This window comes from Salmo salar, chromosome ssa11 (assembly GCF_905237065.1).
Source record: "Salmo salar chromosome ssa11, Ssal_v3.1, whole genome shotgun sequence".
Lineage (NCBI taxonomy): Eukaryota > Metazoa > Chordata > Actinopteri > Salmoniformes > Salmonidae > Salmo > Salmo salar.
Genome location: NC_059452.1, coordinates 58061929 through 58082740, shown reverse-complemented (window position 1 = coordinate 58082740; position 20812 = coordinate 58061929). Strand labels below are relative to the sequence as shown.

General features: G+C 30.5%; 1 protein-coding gene across 1 annotated transcript in view; it reads right to left on the bottom strand.

The window, feature by feature from the left end:
* The window catches only part of LOC123725101 (isocitrate dehydrogenase [NADP], mitochondrial-like), a 79537-nt gene extending 59552 nt beyond the window's left edge, over positions 1-19985 (bottom strand). Inside the window, exons 1-2 of the mRNA XM_045688877.1 lie at positions 19980-19985; positions 19837-19934 (exon numbers count right to left, since the gene is read on the bottom strand). Coding sequence (XP_045544833.1) covers positions 19837-19934; positions 19980-19985 — 104 coding nt within the window. The remainder of the gene's footprint in view (positions 1-19836; positions 19935-19979) is intronic.
* Between the last annotated feature and the right edge of the window lie 827 nt (positions 19986-20812).

The following is a 20812-nucleotide window of genomic DNA, read 5'->3' as shown; positions in this document are numbered from 1 at the left end:
AGTGTGTTAGTAGTTATTGAGATATTACAGGGTTTTAGTAGTTATTGAGATATTACAGGTCAGGGTTTTAGTAGTTATTGAGATATTACAGGGTTTTAGTAGTTATTGAGATATTACAAGGTTTTAGTAGTTATTGAGATATTACAGGTCAGGGTTTTAGTAGTTATTGAGATATTACAGGTCAGGGTTTTAGTAGTTATTGAGATATTACAGGGTTTTAGTAGTTATTGAGATACTACAGGTCAGGGTGTTAGTAGTTATTGAGATATTACAGGTCAGGGTTTTAGTAGTTATTGAGATATTACAGGGTTTTAGTAGTTATTGAGATATTACAGGGTTTTAGTAGTTATTGAGATATTACAATGTTTTAGTAGTTATTGAGATATTACGGGGTTTTAGTAGTTATTGAGATATTACAGGGGTTTTAGTAGTTATTGAGATATTACAGGGGTTTTAGTAGTTATTGAGATATTACAGGTCAGGGGTTTTAATAGTTATTGAGATATTACAGGGTTTTAGTAGTTATTGAGATATTTCAGGGTTTTAGTAGTTATTGAGATATTACAGGGTTTCAGTAGTTATTGAGATATTACAGGGTTTTAGTAGTTATTGAGATATTACAGGGTTTTAGTAGTTATTGAGATATTACAGGGATTTAGTAGTTATTGAGATATTACAGGGATTTAGTAGTTATTGAGATAGTACAGGGTTTTAGTAGTTATTGAGATATTACAGGGGTTTTAGTAGTTATTGAGATATTACAGGTCAGGGTTTTAGTAGTTATTGAGATATTGCAGGGGTTTTAGTAGTTATTGAGATATTGCAGGGTTTTAGTAGTTATTGAGATATTACAGGGTTTTAGTAGTTATTGAGATATTACAGGGTTTTAGTAGTTATTGAGATATTAAAGGGTTTCAGTACTTATTGATATATTACAGGTCAGGGTTTTAGTAGTTATTGAGATATTACAGGTCAGGGTTTTAGTAGTTATTGAGATATTACAGGGTTTAAGTAGTTATTGAGATATTACAGGTCAGGGTTTTAGTAGTTATTGAGATATTACAGGTCAGGGTTTTAGTAGTTATTGAGATATTACAGGTTTTAGTAGTTATTGAGATATTACATGTCAGGGTTTAGTAGTTATTGAGATATTACAGGTCAGGGTTTTAGTAGTTATTGAGATATTACAGGGTTTTAGTAGTTATTGAGATATTACAGGGTTTTAGTAGTTATTGAGATATTACAAGGTTTTAGTAGTTATTGAGATATTACAGGGTTTTAGTAGTTATTGAGATATTACAGGGGTTTAGTAGTTATTGAAATATTATAGGTTTTAGTAGTTATTGATATATTACAGGTCAGGGTTTTAGTAGTTATTGAGATATTACAAGGTTTTAGTAGTTATTGAGATATTAAAGGGTTTTAGTACTTATTGATATATTACAGGGTTTTAGTAGTTATTGATATATTACAGGGTTTTGGTTGTTATTGAGATATTACAGGGTTTTAGTAGTTATTGAGATATTACAGATCAGGGTGTTAGTAGTTATTGAGATATTACAGGGTTTTAGTAGTTATTGAGATATTACAGGGTTTTATTAGTTATTGAGATATTACAGGTCAGGGTTTTAATAGTTATTGAGATATTACAGGGTTTTAGTAGTTATTGAGATATTTCAGGGTTTTAGTAGTTATTGAGATATTACAGGGTTTCAGTAGTTATTGAGATATTACAGGTCAGGGTTTTAGTAGTTATTGAGATATTACAGGGTTTTAGTAGTTATTGAGATATTACAGGTCAGGGTGTTAGTAGTTATTGAGATAGTACAGGGTTTTAGTAGTTATTGAGATATTACAGGGTTTTATTAGTTATTGAGATATTAGAGGTCAGGGTTTTAGTAGTTATTGAGATATTGCAGGGGTTTAGTAGTTATTGAGATATTACAGGGTTTTAGTAGTTATTGATATATTACAGGTCAGGGTTTTAGGAGTATTTGAGATATTACAAGGTTTTAGTAGTTATTGAGATATAAAAGGGTTTTAGTACTTATTGATATATTACAGGTCAGGGTTTTAGTAGTTATTGAGATATTACAGGGTTTTAGTAGTTATTGAGATATTACAGGGTTTTAGTAGTTATTGAGATATTACAGGTCAGGGTTTTAGTAGGTATTGAGATATTACAGGTTTTAGTAGTTATTGACATATTACATGTCAGGGTTTTAGTAGTTATTGAGATATTACAGGTCAGGGTTTTAGTAGTTATTGAGATATTACAGGGTTTTAGTAGTTATTGAGATATTACAGGGTTTTAGTAGTTATTGAGATATTACAGGGTTTTAGTAGTTATTGAGATATTACAGGGTTTTAGTAGTTATTGAGATATTACAGGGTTTTAGTAGTTATTGAGATATTACAGGTCAGGGTTTTAGTAGTTATTGAGATATTACAGGGTTTTAGTAGTTATTGAGATATTACAGGGTTTTAGTAGTTATTGAGATATTACAGGTTTTAGTAGTTATTGAGATATTACAGGTTTTAGTAGTTATTGAGATATTACAGGGTTTTAGTAGTTATTGAGATATTACAGGTCAGGGTTTTAGTAGTTATTGAGATATTACAGGGTTTTAGTAGTTATTGAGATATTACAGGTCAGGGTTTTAGTAGTTATTGAGATATTACAGGGTTTTAGTAGTTATTGAGATATTTCAGGGTTTTAGTAGTTATTGAGATATTACAGGGTTTTAGTAGTTATTGAGATATTACAGGTCAGGGTTTTAGTAGTTATTGAGATATTACAGGGTTTTAGTAGTTATTGAGATATTACAGGTCAGGGTTTTAGTAGTTATTGAGATATTACAGGGTTTTAGTAGTTATTGAGATATTACAGGGTTTTAGTAGTTATTGAGATATTACAGGTCAGGGTTTTAGTAGTTATTGAGATATTGCAGGGGTTTAGTAGTTATTGAGATATTACAGGGTTTTAGTAGTTATTGAGATATTACAGGTCAGGGTTTTAGTAGTTATTGAGATATTACAGGGTTTTAGTAGTTATTGAGATATAAAAGGGTTTTAGTAGTTATTGAGATATTACAGGTTTTAGTAGTTATTGAGATATTACGGGTCAGGGTTTTAGTAGTTATTGAGATATTACAGGGTTTTAGTAGTTATTGATATATTACAGGTCAGGGTTTTAGTAGGTATTGAGATATTACACGTTTTAGTAGTTATTGACATATTACATGTCAGGGTTTTAGTAGTTATTGAGATATTACAGGTCAGGGTTTTAGTAGTTATTGAGATATTACAGGGTTTTAGTAGTTATTGAGATATTACAGGGTTTTAGTAGTTATTGAGATATTACAGGGTTTTAGTAGTTATTGAGATATTACAGGGTTTTAGTAGTTATTGAGATATTACAGGGTTTTAGTAGTTATTGAGATATTACAGGTCAGGGTTTTAGTAGTTATTGAGATATTACAGGGTTTTAGTAGTTATTGAGATATTACAGGGTTTTAGTAGTTATTGAGATATTACAGGGTTTTAGTAGTTATTGAGATATTACAGGGTTTTAGTAGTTATTGAGATATTACAGGGTTTTAGTGGTTATTGAGATATTACAGGTCAGGGTTTTAGTAGTTATTGAGATATTACAGGTCAGTGTTTTAGTAGTTATTGAGATATTACAGGGTTTTAGTAGTTATTGAGATATTACAGGGTTTTAGTAGTTATTGAGATATTACAGGGTTTTAGTAGTTATTGATGTATTACAGGTTTTAGTAGTTATTGAGATATTACATTGTTTTAGTAGTTATTGAGATATTACAGGTCAGGGTTTTAGTAGTTATTGAGATATTACTGGTCAGGGTTTTAGTAGTTATTGATATATTACAGGGTTTAAGTAGTTATTGAGATATTACAGGTGAGGGTTTTAGTAGTTATTGATATATTACTGGGTTTTAGTTGTTATTGAGATATTACAGGGTTTTAGTAGTTATTGAGATATTACATTGTTTTAGTAGTTATTGAGATATTACAGGACAGGGTTTTAGTAGTTAATGAGATATTACAGGTCAGGGTTTTAGTAGTTATTGAGATATTACAGGGTTTAAGTAGTTATTGAGATATTACAGGGTTTTAGTAGTTATTGAGATATTACAGGTCAGGGTTTTAGTAGTTATTGAGATATTACAGGGTTTTAGTAGTTATTGAGATATTACAGGTCAGGGTTTTAGTAGTTATTGAGATATTACAGGTCAGGGTTTTAGTAGTTATTGAGATATTACAGGGTTTTAGTAGTTATTGAGATATTACAGGGTTTTAGTAGTTATTGAGATATTACAGGTCAGGGTTTTAGTAGTTATTGAGATATTACAGGGTTTTAGTAGTTATTGAGATATTACAGGGTTTTAGTAGTTATTGAGATATTACAGGTTTTAGTAGTTATTGAGATATTACAGGTTTTAGTAGTTATTGAGATATTACAGGGTTTTAGTGGTTATTGAGATATTACAGGGTTTTAGTAGTTATTGAGATATTACAGGGTTTTATTAGTTATTGAGATATTACAGGTCAGGGTTTTAGTAGTTATTGAGATATTACAGGTCAGGGTTTTAGTAGTTATTGAGATATTACAGGGTTTTAGTAGTTATTGAGATACTACCGGTCAGTGTGTTAGTAGTTATTGAGATATTACAGGGTTTTAGTAGTTATTGAGATATTACAGGTCAGGGTTTTAGTAGTTATTGAGATATTACAGGGTTTTAGTAGTTATTGAGATATTACAGGGTTTTAGTAGTTATTGAGATATTACAGGTCAGGGTTTTAGTAGTTATCGAGATATTACAGGGTTTTAGTAGTTATTGAGATATTACAAGGTTTTAGTAGTTATTGAGATATTACAATGTTTTAGTAGTTATTGAGATATTACGGGGTTTTAGTAGTTATTGAGATATTACGGGGTTTTAGTAGTTATTGAGATATTACAGGGTTTTATTAGTTATTGAGATATTACAGGTCAGGGTTTTAATAGTTATTGAGATATTACAGGGTTTTAGTAGTTATTGAGATATTTCAGGGTTTTAGTAGTTATTGAGATATTACAGGGTTTCAGTAGTTATTGAGAAATTACAGGGTTTTAGTAGTTATTGAGATATTACAGGGTTTTAGTAGTTATTGATATATTACAGGTCAGGGTTTTAGTAGGTATTGAGATATTACACGTTTTAGTAGTTATTGACATATTACATGTCAGGGTTTTAGTAGTTATTGAGATATTACAGGTCAGGGTTTTAGTAGTTATTGAGATATTACAGGGTTTTAGTAGTTATTGAGATATTACACGTTTTAGTAGTTATTGAGATATTACACGTTTTAGTAGTTATTGAGATATTACAGGGTTTTAGTAGTTATTGAGATATTACAGGGTTTTAGTAGTTATTGAGATATTACAGGTCAGGGTTTTAGTAGTTATTGAGATATTACAGGGTTTTAGTAGTTATTGAGATATTACAGGGTTTTAGTAGTTATTGAGATATTACAGGGTTTTAGTAGTTATTGAGATATTACAGGTTTTAGTAGTTATTGAGATATTACAGGGTTTTAGTGGTTATTGAGATATTACAGGTCAGGGTTTTAGTAGTTATTGAGATATTACAGGGTTTTAGTAGTTATTGAGATATTACAGGTCAGGGTTTTAGTAGTTATTGAGATATTACAGGGTTTTAGTAGTTATTGAGATATTACAGGGTTTTAGTAGTTATTGAGATATTACAGGGTTTTAGTAGTTATTGAGATATTACAGGTCAGGGTTTTAGTAGTTATTGAGATATTACAGGGTTTTAGTAGTTATTGAGATATTACAGGTCAGGGTGTTAGTAGTTATTGAGATATTACAGGGTTTTAGTAGTTATTGAGATATTACAGGGTTTTATTATTTATTGAGATATTAGAGGTCAGGGTTTTAGTAGTTATTGAGATATTGCAGGGGTTTAGTAGTTATTGAGATATTACAGGGTTTTAGTAGTTATTGATATATTACAGGTCAGGGTTTTAGGAGTTATTGAGATATTACAAGGTTTTAGTAGTTATTGAGATATAAAAGGGTTTTAGTACTTATTGATATATTACAGGTCAGGGTTTTAGTAGTTATTGAGATATTACAGGGTTTTAGTAGTTATTGAGATATTACAGGGTTTTAGTAGTTATTGAGATATTACAGGGTTTTAGTAGTTATTGATATATTACAGGTCAGGGTTTTAGTAGGTATTGAGATATTACACGTTTTAGTAGTTATTGAGATATTACATGTCAGGGTTTTAGTAGTTATTGAGATATTACAGGTCAGGGTTTTAGTAGTTATTGAGATATTACAGGGTTTTAGTAGTTATTGAGATATTACACGTTTTAGTAGTTATTGAGATATTACACGTTTTAGTAGTTATTGAGATATTACAGGGTTTTAGTAGTTATTGAGATATTACAGGGTTTTAGTAGTTATTGAGATATTACAGGTCAGGGTTTTAGTAGTTATTGAGATATTACAGGGTTTTAGTAGTTATTGAGATATTACAGGGTTTTAGTAGTTATTGAGATATTACAGGGTTTTAGTAGTTATTGAGATATTACAGGGTTTTAGTAGTTATTGAGATATTACAGGGTTTTAGTGGTTATTGAGATATTACAGGTCAGGGTTTTAGTAGTTATTGAGATATTACAGGTCAGTGTTTTAGTAGTTATTGAGATATTACAGGGTTTTAGTAGTTATTGAGATATTACAGGGTTTTAGTAGTTATTGAGATATTACAGGGTTTTAGTAGTTATTGAGATATTACAGGGTTTTAGTAGTTATTGAGATATTACATTGTTTTAGTAGTTATTGAGATATTACAGGTCAGGGTTTTAGTAGTTATTGAGATATTACTGGTCAGGGTTTTAGTAGTTATTGATATATTACAGGGTTTAAGTAGTTATTGAGATATTACAGGTGAGGGTTTTAGTAGTTATTGATATATTACTGGGTTTTAGTTGTTATTGAGATATTACAGGGTTTTAGTAGTTATTGAGATATTACATTGTTTTAGTAGTTATTGAGATATTACAGGACAGGGTTTTAGTAGTTAATGAGATATTACAGGTCAGGGTTTTAGTAGTTATTGATATATTACAGGGTTTAAGTAGTTATTGAGATATTACAGGTCAGGGTTTTAGTAGTTATTGATATATTACAGGTCAGGGTTTTAGTAGTTATTGATATATTACAGGTTTTAGTAGTTATTGAGATACTACAGGTCAGGGTGTTAGTAGTTATTGAGATATTACAGGTCAGGGTGTTAGTAGTTATTGATATATTACAGGGTTTTAGTAGTTATTGAGATATTACAGGGTTTTAGTAGTTATTGAGATATTACAGGTCAGGGTTTTAGTAGTTATTGAGATATTACAGGGTTTTAGTAGTTATTGAGATATTACAGGGTTTTAGTAGTTATTGAGATATTACAGGGTTTTAGTAGTTATTGAGATATTACAGGGTTTTAGTAGTTATTGAGATATTACAGGGTTTTAGTAGTTATTGAGATATTACAGGTCAGGGTTTTAGTAGTTATTGAGATATTACAGGTCAGGGTTTTAGTAGTTATTGAGATATTACAGGGTTTTAGTAGTTATTGAGATATTACAGGGTTTTAGTAGTTATTGATATATTACAGGGTTTTAGTAGTTATTGAGATATTACAGGGTTTTAGTAGTTATTGATGTTTTACAGGGTTTTAGTAGTTATTGAGATATTACAGGGTTTTAGTAGTTATTGAGATATTACAGGTCAGGGTTTTAGTAGTTATTGAGATATTACAGGTCAGGGTTTTAGTAGTTATTGAGATATTACAGGGTTTTAGTAGTTATTGAGATATTACAGGTCAGGGTTTTAGTAGTTATTGAGATATTACAGGGTTTTAGTAGTTATTGAGATATTACAGGGTTTTAGTAGTTATTGAGATATTACAGGGTTTTAGTAGTTATTGAGATATTACATTGTTTTAGTAGTTATTGAGATATTACAGGTCAGGGTTTTAGTAGTTATTGAGATATTACAGGTCAGGGTTTTAGTAGTTATTGATATATTACAGGGTTTAAGTAGTTATTGAGATATTACAGGTCAGGGTGTTAGTAGTTATTGAGATATTACAAGGTTTTAGTAGTTATTGAGATATTACGGGGTTTTAGTAGTTATTGAGATATTACGGGGTTTTAGTAGTTATTGAGATATTACAGGGTTTTAGTAGTTATTGAGATATTACAGGGTTTTAGTAGTTATTGAGATATTACAGGGTTTTATTAGTTATTGAGATATTACAGGTCAGGGTTTTAGTAGTTATTGAGATATTACAGGTCAGGGTTTTAGTAGTTATTGATATATTACAGGTTTTAGTAGTTATTGAGATACTACAGGTCAGGGTGTTAGTAGTTATTGAGATATTACAGGTCAGGGTTTTAGTAGTTATTGATATATTACAGATAAGGGTTTTAGTAGTTATTGATATATTACAGGTTTTAGTAGTTATTGAGATACTACCGGTCAGTGTGTTAGTAGTTATTGAGATATTACAGGGTTTTAGTAGTTATTGAGATATTACAGGTCAGGGTTTTAGTAGTTATTGATATATTACAGGGTTTTAGTAGTTATTGAGATATTACAGGGTTTTAGTAGTTATTGAGATATTACAGGTCAGGGTTTTAGTAGTTATTGAGATATTACAGGGTTTTAGTAGTTATTGAGATATTACAAGGTTTTAGTAGTTATTGAGATATTACAATGTTTTAGTAGTTATTGAGATATTACGGGGTTTTAGTAGTTATTGAGATATTACGGGGTTTTAGTAGTTATTGAGATATTACAGGGTTTTAGTAGTTATTGAGATATTACAGGTCAGGGTTTTAATAGTTATTGAGATATTACAGGGTTTTAGTAGTTATTGAGATATTTCAGGGTTTTAGTAGTTATTGAGATATTACAGGGTTTCAGTAGTTATTGAGAAATTACAGGGTTTTAGTAGTTATTGAGATATTACAGGGTTTTAGTAGTTATTGAGATATTACAGGGATTTAGTAGTTATTGAGATATTACAGGGATTTAGTAGTTATTGAGATAGTACAGGGTTTTAGTAGTTATTGAGATATTACAGGGTTTTATTAGTTATTGAGATATTACAGGTCAGGGTTTTAGTAGTTATTGAGATATTGCAGGGGTTTAGTAGTTATTGAGATATTACAGGGTTTTAGTAGTTATTGATATATTACAGGTCAGGGTTTTAGTAGTTATTGAGATATTACAGGGTTTTAGTAGTTATTGAGATATTAAAGGGTTTTTGTACTTATTGATATATTACAGGTTAGGGTTTTAGTAGTTATTGAGATATTACAGGTCAGAGTTTTAGTAGTTATTGATATATTACAGGGTTTAAGTAGTTATTGAGATATTACAGGTCAGGGTTTTAGTAGTTATTGATATATTACAGGTCAGGGTTTTAGTAGTTATTGATATATTACAGGTTTTAGTAGTTATTGAGATACTACAGGTCAGGGTGTTAGTAGTTATTGAGATATTACAGGTCAGGGTTTTAGTAGTTATTGAGATATTACAGGGTTTTAGTAGTTATTGAGATATTACAAGGTTTTAGTAGTTATTGAGATATTACAATGTTTTATTAGTTATTGAGATATTACAGGGTTTTAGTAGTTATTGAGATATTACAGGGGTTTAGTAGTTATTGAAATATTACAGGGTTTTAGTAGTTATTGATATATTACAGGTCAGGGTTTTAGTAGTTATTGAGATATTACAAGGTTTTAGTAGTTATTGAGATATTAAAGGGTTTTAGTACTTATTGATATATTACAGGGTTTTAGTAGTTATTGATATATTACGGGTTTTAGTAGTTATTGAGATATTACAGGTCAGGGTGTTAGTAGTTATTGAGATATTACTGGGTTTTAGTAGTTATTGATATATTACAGGGTTTTATTAGTTATTGAGATATTACAGGTCAGGGTTTTAATAGTTATTGAGATATTACAGGGTTTTAGTGGTTATTGAGATATTACAGGTCAGGGTTTTAGTAGTTATTGAGATATTACAGGTCAGTGTTTTAGTAGTTATTGAGATATTACAGGGTTTTAGTAGTTATTGAGATATTACAGGGTTTTAGTAGTTATTGAGATATTACAGGGTTTTAGTAGTTATTGATGTATTACAGGTTTTAGTAGTTATTGAGATATTACATTGTTTTAGTAGTTATTGAGATATTACAGGTCAGGGTTTTAGTAGTTATTGAGATATTACTGGTCAGGGTTTTAGTAGTTATTGATATATTACAGGGTTTAAGTAGTTATTGAGATATTACAGGTGAGGGTTTTAGTAGTTATTGATATATTACTGGGTTTTAGTTGTTATTGAGATATTACAGGGTTTTAGTAGTTATTGAGATATTACATTGTTTTAGTAGTTATTGAGATATTACAGGACAGGGTTTTAGTAGTTAATGAGATATTACAGGTCAGGGTTTTAGTAGTTATTGATATATTACAGGGTTTAAGTAGTTATTGAGATATTACAGGTCAGGGTTTTAGTAGTTATTGAGATATTAATCAGGGTTTTAGTAGTTATTGAGATATTACAGGGTTTTAGTAGTTATTGAGATACTACAGGTCAGGGTGTTAGTAGTTATTGAGATATTACAGGTCAGGGTTTTAGTAGTTATTGAGATATTACAGGGTTTTAGTAGTTATTGAGATATTACAGGGTTTTAGTAGTTATTGAGATATTACAGGTCAGGGTTTTAGTAGTTATTGAGATATTACAGGGTTTTAGTAGTTATTGAGATATTACAGGGTTTTAGTAGTTATTGAGATATTACAGGGTTTTAGTAGTTATTGAGATATTACAGGGTTTTAGTAGTTATTGAGATATTACAGGGTTTTAGTAGTTATTGAGATATTACAGGTCAGGGTTTTAGTAGTTATTGAGATATTACAGGTCAGGGTTTTAGTAGTTATTGAGATATTACAGGGTTTTAGTAGTTATTGAGATATTACAGGGTTTTAGTAGTTATTGAGATATTACAGGGTTTTAGTAGTTATTGAGATATTACAGGTTTTTTAGTAGTTATTGATGTATTACAGGTTTTAGTAGTTATTGAGATATTACATTGTTTTAGTAGTTATTGAGATATTACAGGTCAGGGTTTTAGTAGTTATTGAGATATTACAGGTCAGGGTTTTAGTAGTTATTGAGATATTACAGGGTTTAAGTAGTTATTGAGATATTACAGGTCAGGGTTTTAGTAGTTATTGAGATATTACAGGGTTTTAGTAGTTATTGAGATATTACAGGGTTTTAGTAGTTATTGAGATATTACAGGGTTTTAGTAGTTATTGAGATATTACAAGGTTTTAGTAGTTATTGAGATATTACGGGGTTTTAGTAGTTATTGAGATATTACGGGGTTTTAGTAGTTATTGAGATATTACAGGGTTTTAGTAGTTATTGAGATATTACAGGTCAGGGTTTTAGTAGTTATTGAGATATTACAGGGTTTTAGTAGTTATTGAGATATTACAGGGTTTTAGTAGTTATTGAGATATTACAGGGTTTTATTAGTTATTGAGATATTACAGGTCAGGGTTTTAGTAGTTATTGATATATTACAGGTCAGGGTTTTAGTAGTTATTGATATATTACAGGTTTTAGTAGTTATTGAGATACTACAGGTCAGGGTGTTAGTAGTTATTGAGATATTACAGGTCAGGGTTTTAGTAGTTATTGATATATTACAGGTAAGGGTTTTAGTAGTTATTGATATATTACAGGTTTTAGTAGTTATTGAGATACTACCGGTCAGTGTGTTAGTAGTTATTGAGATATTACAGGGTTTTAGTAGTTATTGAGATATTACAGGTCAGGGTTTTAGTAGTTATTGAGATATTACAGGGTTTTAGTAGTTATTGAGATATTACAGGGTTTTAGTAGTTATTGAGATATTACAGGTCAGGGTTTTAGTAGTTATTGAGATATTACAGGGTTTTAGTAGTTATTGAGATATTACAGGGTTTTAGTAGTTATTGAGATATTACAAGGTTTTAGTAGTTATTGAGATATTACAGGGGTTTTAGTAGTTATTGAGATATTACGGGGTTTTAGTAGTTATTGAGATATTACAGGGTTTTAGTAGTTATTGAGATATTACAGGTCAGGGTTTTAGTAGTTATTGAGATATTACAGGGTTTTAGTAGTTATTGAGATATTGCAGGGTTTTAGTAGTTATTGAGATATTACAGGGTTTTAGTAGTTATTGAGATATTACAGGGTTTTAGTAGTTATTGAGATATTACAGGGTTTTAGTAGTTATTGAGATATTACAGGGTTTTAGTAGTTATTGAGATATTACAGGACAAGGTTTTAGTAGTTATTGAGATATTACAGGGTTTTAGTAGTTATTGAGATATTACAGGGTTTTAGTAGTTATTGAGATATTACAGGTCAGGGTTTTAGTAGTTATTGAGATATTGCAGGGTTTTAGTAGTTATTGAGATATTACAGGGTTTTAGTAGTTATTGAGATATTACAGGTCAGGGTTTTAGTAGTTATTGAGATATTACAGGGTTTTAGTAGTTATTGATATATTACAGATCAGGGTTTTTGTAGTTATTGATATATTACAGGGTTTTAGTAGTTATTGAGATATTACAGGTCAGGGTTTTAGTAGTTATTGATATATTACAGGGTTTAAGTAGTTATTGAGATATTACAGGTCAGGGTTTTAGTAGTTATTGAGATATTACAGGTCAGGGTTTTAGTAGTTATTGATATATTACAGGTTTTAGTAGTTATTGAGATACTACAGGTCAGGGTGTTAGTAGTTATTGAGATATTACAGGTCAGGGTTTTAGTAGTTATTGAGATATTACAGGGTTTTAGTAGTTATTGAGATATTACAAGGTTTTAGTAGTTATTGAGATATTACAAGGTTTTAGTAGTTATTGAGATATTACAGGGTTTTAGTAGTTATTGAGATATTACAGGGTTTTAGTAGTTATTGAGATATTACAGGGTTTTAGTAGTTATTGAGATATTACAGGTCAGGGTTTTAGTAGTTATTGAGATATTACAGGGTTTTAGTAGTTATTGAGATATTACAGGGTTTTAGTAGTTATTGAGATATTACAGGGTTTTAGTAGTTATTGATATATTACGGGTTTTGGTTGTTATTGAGATATTACAGGGTTTTAGTAGTTATTGAGATATTACAGGTCAGGGTGTTAGTAGTTATTGAGATATTACAGGGTTGTAGTAGTTATTGATATATTACAGGGTTTTATTAGTTATTGAGATATTACAGGTCAGGGTTTTAGTAGTTATTGAGATATTACAGGGTTTTAGTAGTTATTGAGATATTTCAGGGTTTTAGTAGTTATTGAGATATTACAGGGTTTCAGTAGTTATTGAGATATTACAGGTCAGGGTTTTAGTAGTTATTGAGATATTACAGGGTTTTAGTAGTTATTGAGATATTACAGGTCAGGGTGTTAGTAGTTATTGAGATAGTACAGGGTTTTAGTAGTTATTGAGATATTACAGGGTTTTAGTAGTTATTGAGATATTACAGGGTTTTAGTAGTTATTGAGATATTGCAGGGGTTTAGTAGTTATTGAGATATTACAGGGTTTTAGTAGTTATTGAGATATTACAGGTCAGGGTTTTAGTAGTTGTTGAGATATTACAGGGTTTTAGTAGTTGTTGAGATATTACAGGGTTTTAGTAGTTATTGATATATTACAGGTCAGGGTTTTAGTAGGTATTGAGATATTACAGGTTTTAGTAGTTATTGAGATATTACAGGGTTTTAGTAGTTATTGAGATATTACAGGTCAGGGTTTTAGTAGTTATTGAGATATTACAGGTCAGGGTTTTAGTAGTTATTGAGATATTACAGGGTTTAATTAGAAATTGAGATATTACAGGGTTTTAGTAGTTATTCAGATATTACAGGGTTTAAGTAGTTATTGAGATATTACAGGGTTTTAGTAGTTATTGATATATTACAGGTCAGGGTTTTAGTAGTTGTTGAGATATTACAGGGTTTTAGTAGTTGTTGAGATATTACAGGGTTTTAGTAGTTATTGATATATTACAGGTCAGGGTTTTAGTAGGTATTGAGATATTACAGGTTTTAGTAGTTATTGAGATATTACAGGGTTTTAGTAGTTATTGAGATATTACAGGTCAGGGTTTTAGTAGTTATTGAGATATTACAGGTCAGGGTTTTAGTAGTTATTGAGATATTACAGGGTTTAATTAGAAATTGAGATATTACAGGGTTTTAGTAGTTATTCAGATATTACAGGGTTTAAGTAGTTATTGAGATATTACAGGGTTTTAGTAGTTATTGATATATTACAGGTCAGGGTTTTAGTAGGTATTGAGATATTACAGGTCAGGGTTTTAGTAGTTATTGAGATATTACAGGGTTTTAGTAGTTATTGAGATATTACACGTTTTAGTAGTTATTGAGATATTACAGGTCAGGGTTTTAGTAGTTATTGATATATTACAGGGTTTTAGTAGTTATTGAGATATTACAGGGTTTTAGTAGTTATTGAGATATTACAGGTCAGGGTGTTAGTAGTTATTGAGATAGTACAGGGTTTTAGTAGTTATTGAGATATTACAGGGTTTTATTAGTTATTGAGATATTACAGGTCAGGGTTTTAGTAGTTATTGAGCTATTGCAGGGGTTTAGTAGTTATTGAGATATTACAGGGTTTTAGTAGTTATTGATATATTACAGGTCAGGGTTTTAGTAGTTATTGAGATATTACAGGGTTTTAGTAGTTATTGAGATATTAAAGGGTTTTAGTACTTATTGATATATTACAGGTCAGGGTTTTAGTAGTTATTGAGATATTACAGGTCAGGGTTTTAGTACTTGTTGATATATTACAGGGTTTAAGTAGTTATTGAGATATTACATGTCAGGGTTTTAGTAGTTAGTGATATATTACAGGTCAGGGTTTTAGTAGTTATTGATATATTACAGGTTTTAGTAGTTATTGAGATACTACAGGTCAGGGTGTTAGTAGTTATTGAGATATTACAGATCAGGGTTTTAATAGTTATTGAGATATTACAGGGTTTTAGTAGTTATTGAGATATTTTAAGGTTTTTGTAGTTATTGAGATATTGCAATGTTTTATTAGTTATTGAGATATTACAGGGTTTTAGTAGTTATTGAGATATTACAGGGGTTTAGTAGTTATTGAGATATTACAGGGTTTTAGTAGTTATTGAGATATTACAGGTCAGGGTTTTAGTAGTTATTGAGATATTACAGGTCAGGGTTTTAGTAGTTATTGAGATATTACAGGTCAGGGTTTTAGTAGTTATTGAGATATTACAGGGTTTTAGTAGAAATTGAGATATTACAGGGTTTTAGTAGTTATTCAGATATTACAGGGTTTAAGTAGTTATTGAGATATTACAGGGATTTAGTAGTTATTGATATATTACAGGTCAGGGTTTTAGTAGGTATTGAGATATTACAGGTCAGGGTTTTAGTAGGTATTGAGATATTACAGGTCAGGGTTTTAGTAGTTATTGAGATATTACAGGGTTTTAGTAGTTATTGAGATATTACACGTTTTAGTAGTTCTTGAGATATTACAGGTTTTAGTAGTTATTGAGATATTACAGGGTTTTAGTAGTTATTGAGATATTACAGGGTTTTAGTAGTTATTGAGATATTACAGGGTTTCAGTAGTTATTGAGATATTACAGGTCAGGGTTTTAGTAGTTATTGAGATATTACAGGGATTTAGTAGTTATTGAGATATTACAGGGTTTTAGTAGTTATTGAGATATTACAGGTCAGGGTGTTAGTAGTTATTGAGATAGTACAGGGTTTTAGTAGTTATTGAGATATTACAGGGTTTTATTAGTTATTGAGATATTACAGGTCAGGGTTTTAGTAGTTATTGAGATATTGCAGGGGTTTAGTAGTTATTGAGATATTACAGGGTTTTAGTAGTTATTGATATATTACAGGTCAGGGTTTTAGTAGTTATTGAGATATTACAGGGTTTTAGTAGTTATTGAGATATTAAAGGGTTTTAGTAGTTATTGATATATTACAGGTCAGGGTTTTAGTAGTTATTGAGATATTACAGGTCAGGGTTTTAGTACTTGTTGATATATTACAGGGTTTAAGTAGTTATTGAGATATTACATGTCAGGGTTTTAGTAGTTATTGATATATTACAGGTCAGGGTTTTAGTAGTTATTGATATATTACAGGTTTTAGTAGTTATTGAGATACTACAGGTCAGGGTGTTAGTAGTTATTGAGATATTACAGGGTTTTAGTAGTTATTGAGATATTTTAAGGTTTTTGTAGTTATTGAGATATTGCAATGTTTTATTAGTTATTGAGATATTACAGGGTTTTAGTAGTTATTGAGATATTACAGGGGTTTAGTAGTTATTGAAATATTACAGGGTTTTAGTAGTTATTGATATATTACAGGTCAGGGTTTTAGTAGTTATTGAGATATTACAGGTCAGGGTTTTAGTAGTTATTGAGATATTACAGGTCAGGGTTTTAGTAGTTATTGAGATATTACAGGGTTTTAGTAGAAATTGAGATATTACAGGGTTTTAGTAGTTATTGAGATATTACACGTTTTAGTAGTTCTTGAGATATTACAGGTTTTAGTAGTTATTGAGATATTACAGGGTTTTAGTAGTTATTGAGATATTACAGGGTTTTAGTAGTTATTGAGATATTACAGGTCAGGGTTTTAGTAGTTATTGAGATATTACAGGGTTTTAGTAGTTATTGAGATATTACAGGGTTTCAGTAGTTATTGAGATATTACAGGTCAGGGTTTTAGTAGTTATTGAGATATTACAGGGTTTTAGTAGTTATTGAGATATTACAGGGATTTAGTAGTTATTGAGATATTACAGGGTTTTAGTAGTTATTGAGATATTACAGGTCAGGGTGTTAGTAGTTATTGAGATAGTACAGGGTTTTAGTAGTTATTGAGATATTACAGGGTTTTATTAATTATTGAGATATTACAGGGTTTTAGTACTTATTGATATATTACAGGTCAGGGTTTTAGTAGTTATTGAGATATTACAGGGTTTTAGTAGTTATTGAGATATTAAAGGGTTTTAGTACTTATTGATATATTACAGGTCAGGGTTTTAGTAGTTATTGAGATATTACAGGTCAGGGTTTTAGTACTTATTGATATATTACAGGGTTTAAGTAGTTATTGAGATATTACAGGTCAGGGTTTTAGTAGTTATTGATATATTACAGGTCAGGGTTTTAGTAGTTATTGATATATTACAGGTTTTAGTAGTTATTGAGATACTACAGGTCAGGGTGTTAGTAGTTATTGAGATATTACAGGTCAGGGTTTTAGTAGTTATTGAGATATTACAGGGTTTTAGTAGTTATTGAGATATTTTAAGGTTTTTGTAGTTATTGAGATATTGCAATGTTTTATTAGTTATTGAGATATTACAGGGTTTTAGTAGTTATTGAGATATTACAGGGGTTTAGTAGTTATTGAAATATTACAGGGTTTTAGTAGTTATTGATATATTACAGGTCAGGGTTTTAGTAGTTATTGAGATATTACAAGGTTTTAGTAGTTATTGAGATATAAAAGGGTTTTAGTACTTATTGATATATTACAGGTCAGGGTTTTAGTAGTTATTGAGATATTACAGGGTTTTAGTAGTTATTGATATATTACAGGGTTTTGGTTGTTATTGAGATATTACAGGGTTTTAGTAGTTATTGAGATATTACAGGTCAGGGTGTTAGTAGTTATTGAGATATTACAGGGTTTAAGTAGTTATTGAGATATTACAGGGTTTTAGTAGTTATTGATATATTACAGGTCAGGGTTTTAGTAGGTATTGAGATATTACACGTTTTAGTAGTTATTGACATATTACATGTCAGGGTTTTAGTAGTTATTGAGATATTACAGGTCAGGGTTTTAGTAGTTATTGAGATATTACAGGGTTTTAGTAGTTATTGAGATATTACACGTTTTAGTAGTTATTGAGATATTACACGTTTTAGTAGTTATTGAGATATTACAGGGTTTTAGTAGTTATTGAGATATTACAGGTTTTAGTAGTTATTGAGATATTACAGGTCAGGGTTTTAGTAGTTATTGATATATTACAGGGTTTTAGTAGTTATTGAGATATTACAGGGTTTTAGTAGTTATTGAGATATTACAGGTTTTAGTAGTTATTGAGATATTACAGGTTTTAGTAGTTATTGAGATATTACAGGGTTTTAGTGGTTATTGAGATATTACAGGTCAGGGTTTTAGTAGTTATTGAGATATTACAGGTCAGTGTTTTAGTAGTTATTGAGATATTACAGGGTTTTAGTAGTTATTGAGATATTACAGGGTTTTAGTAGTTATTGATGTATTACAGGTTTTAGTAGTTATTGAGATATTACTGGTCAGGGTTTTAGTAGTTATTGATATATTACAGGGTTTAAGTAGTTATTGAGATATTACAGGTCAGGGTTTTAGTAGTTATTGATATATTACTGGGTTTTAGTAGTTATTGAGATACTACAGGTCAGGGTGTTAGTAGTTATTGAGATATTACAGGTCAGGGTGTTAGTAGTTATTGATATATTACAGGGTTTTAGTAGTTATTGAGATATTACAGGGTTTTAGTAGTTATTGAGATATTACAGGTCAGGGTTTTAGTAGTTATTGATATATTACAGGGTTTTAGTAGTTATTGAGATATTACAGGGTTTTAGTAGTTATTGAGATATTACAGGTTTTAGTAGTTATTGAGATATTACAGGTTTTAGTAGTTATTGAGATATTACAGGGTTTTAGTGGTTATTGAGATATTACAGGTCAGGGTTTTAGTAGTTATTGAGATATTACAGGTCAGGGTTTTAGTAGTTATTGAGATATTACAGGGTTTTAGTAGTTATTGATGTATTACAGGGTTTTAGTAGTTATTGAGATATTACAGGTTTTTTAGTAGTTATTGATGTATTACAGGTTTTAGTAGTTATTGAGATATTACATTGTTTTAGTAGTTATTGAGATATTACAGGTCAGGGTTTTAGTAGTTATTGAGATATTACAGGTCAGGGTTTTAGTAGTTATTGATATATTACAGGGTTTAAGTAGTTATTGAGATATTACAGGTCAGGGTTTTAGTAGTTATTGATATATTACTGGGTTTTAGTTGTTATTGAGATATTACAGGGTTTTAGTAGTTATTGAGATATTACAGGGTTTTAGTAGTTATTGAGATATTACATTGTTTTAGTAGTTATTGAGATATTACAGGTCAGGGTTTTAGTAGTTATTGAGATATTACAGGTCAGGGTTTTAGTAGTTATTGATATATTACAGGGTTTAAGTAGTTATTGAGATATTACAGGTCAGGGTTTTAGTAGTTATTGATATATTACAGGTCAGGGTTTTAGTAGTTATTGATATATTACAGGGTTTTAGTAGTTATTGAGATATGACAGGGTTTTAGTAGTTATTGAGATATTACAGGGTTTTAGTAGTTATTGAGATAGTACAGTGTTTTAGTAGTTATTGAGATATTACAGGGTTTTAGTAGTTATTGAGATATTACAGGGTTTTAGTAGTTATTGAGATATTACAGGGTTTTAGTAGTTAATGAGATATTACAGGGTTTTAGTAGTTAATGAGATATTACAGGGTTTTAGTAGTTATTGAGATATTACAGGGTTTTAGTAGTTATTACTTGATGAGGTCTGGGTTTCCATCCAGTTTGCCTCGGTGTTCCAGCCCTCTGGTCCAGGCAAAGATACTGGCGATGGGTTTGGTGCTGGTGGGTCGGCCCTACAGGAGGAGAGAGGACAGTGTTAACAGAAGCCCTGTTTTTACCTGCATCCTTCATCCTGTCATGACTATCCTGTGAGGATCCGGCTGGATCAGATCAGCTTGGCAATGGATGACAGTAATCAGACCCTCTCACACACACAGGGGAGCTTCTGGGCGGTTGACACCTCTCGCCCAATTGTAAATTAAAGGAGAGGAGATCCAGAGAACATCCCTCACCAAATTCACACAGCAATGTTCTACACAGACTCTTTTCCCACTGAAACTTTAACAGAGAATGTGGAGAATGGTCAGAGGCGAGCTATAGAACTAATGTTATTTGGGTTGTTATTTTGTGATGTCTTAAAAAATACTGTAACTTGAAAAGTATATACACTTCATGTACCAAATCTCCATCCTTTACATTGTGAAAAATGATGAAAGTATTTATGTTAAGATATGAATGTGATTTTAGGAGCCATAAGAGATAAATTGTCTCCTATAAACTTTGCACAGTAAGTAGCCACACCCCGAGTGAGGTCAGAGAGTGTGTCAGCCTGACGGAACCATCCCTTTTGACCAGGAAGTACATAAATGGCTGATTAGCTGTCCTAAGTAAAGTATCTAGAAAAGTACATTTAAGTGGGACCATTCTACTACTCTTCAAACTGTCGTATTCTACTACTCTCATCACCCTTGCAAACCATCAACACGGCTGGCTAGCCTATCTTCAAATAAGCAGCTTCAAGAGCGAATGGAAAGTAGAATAAACTCTGTAGTTCTGTTCAGGACGACACGACACTGGGCAGAGAAGAGCAACAGTGGAAGAGACGGGTGAACGACCCCTCTTGGACAATCAAAGCCTTACGAGCGTGCCGCGGCTCAACAACCTTCCTATG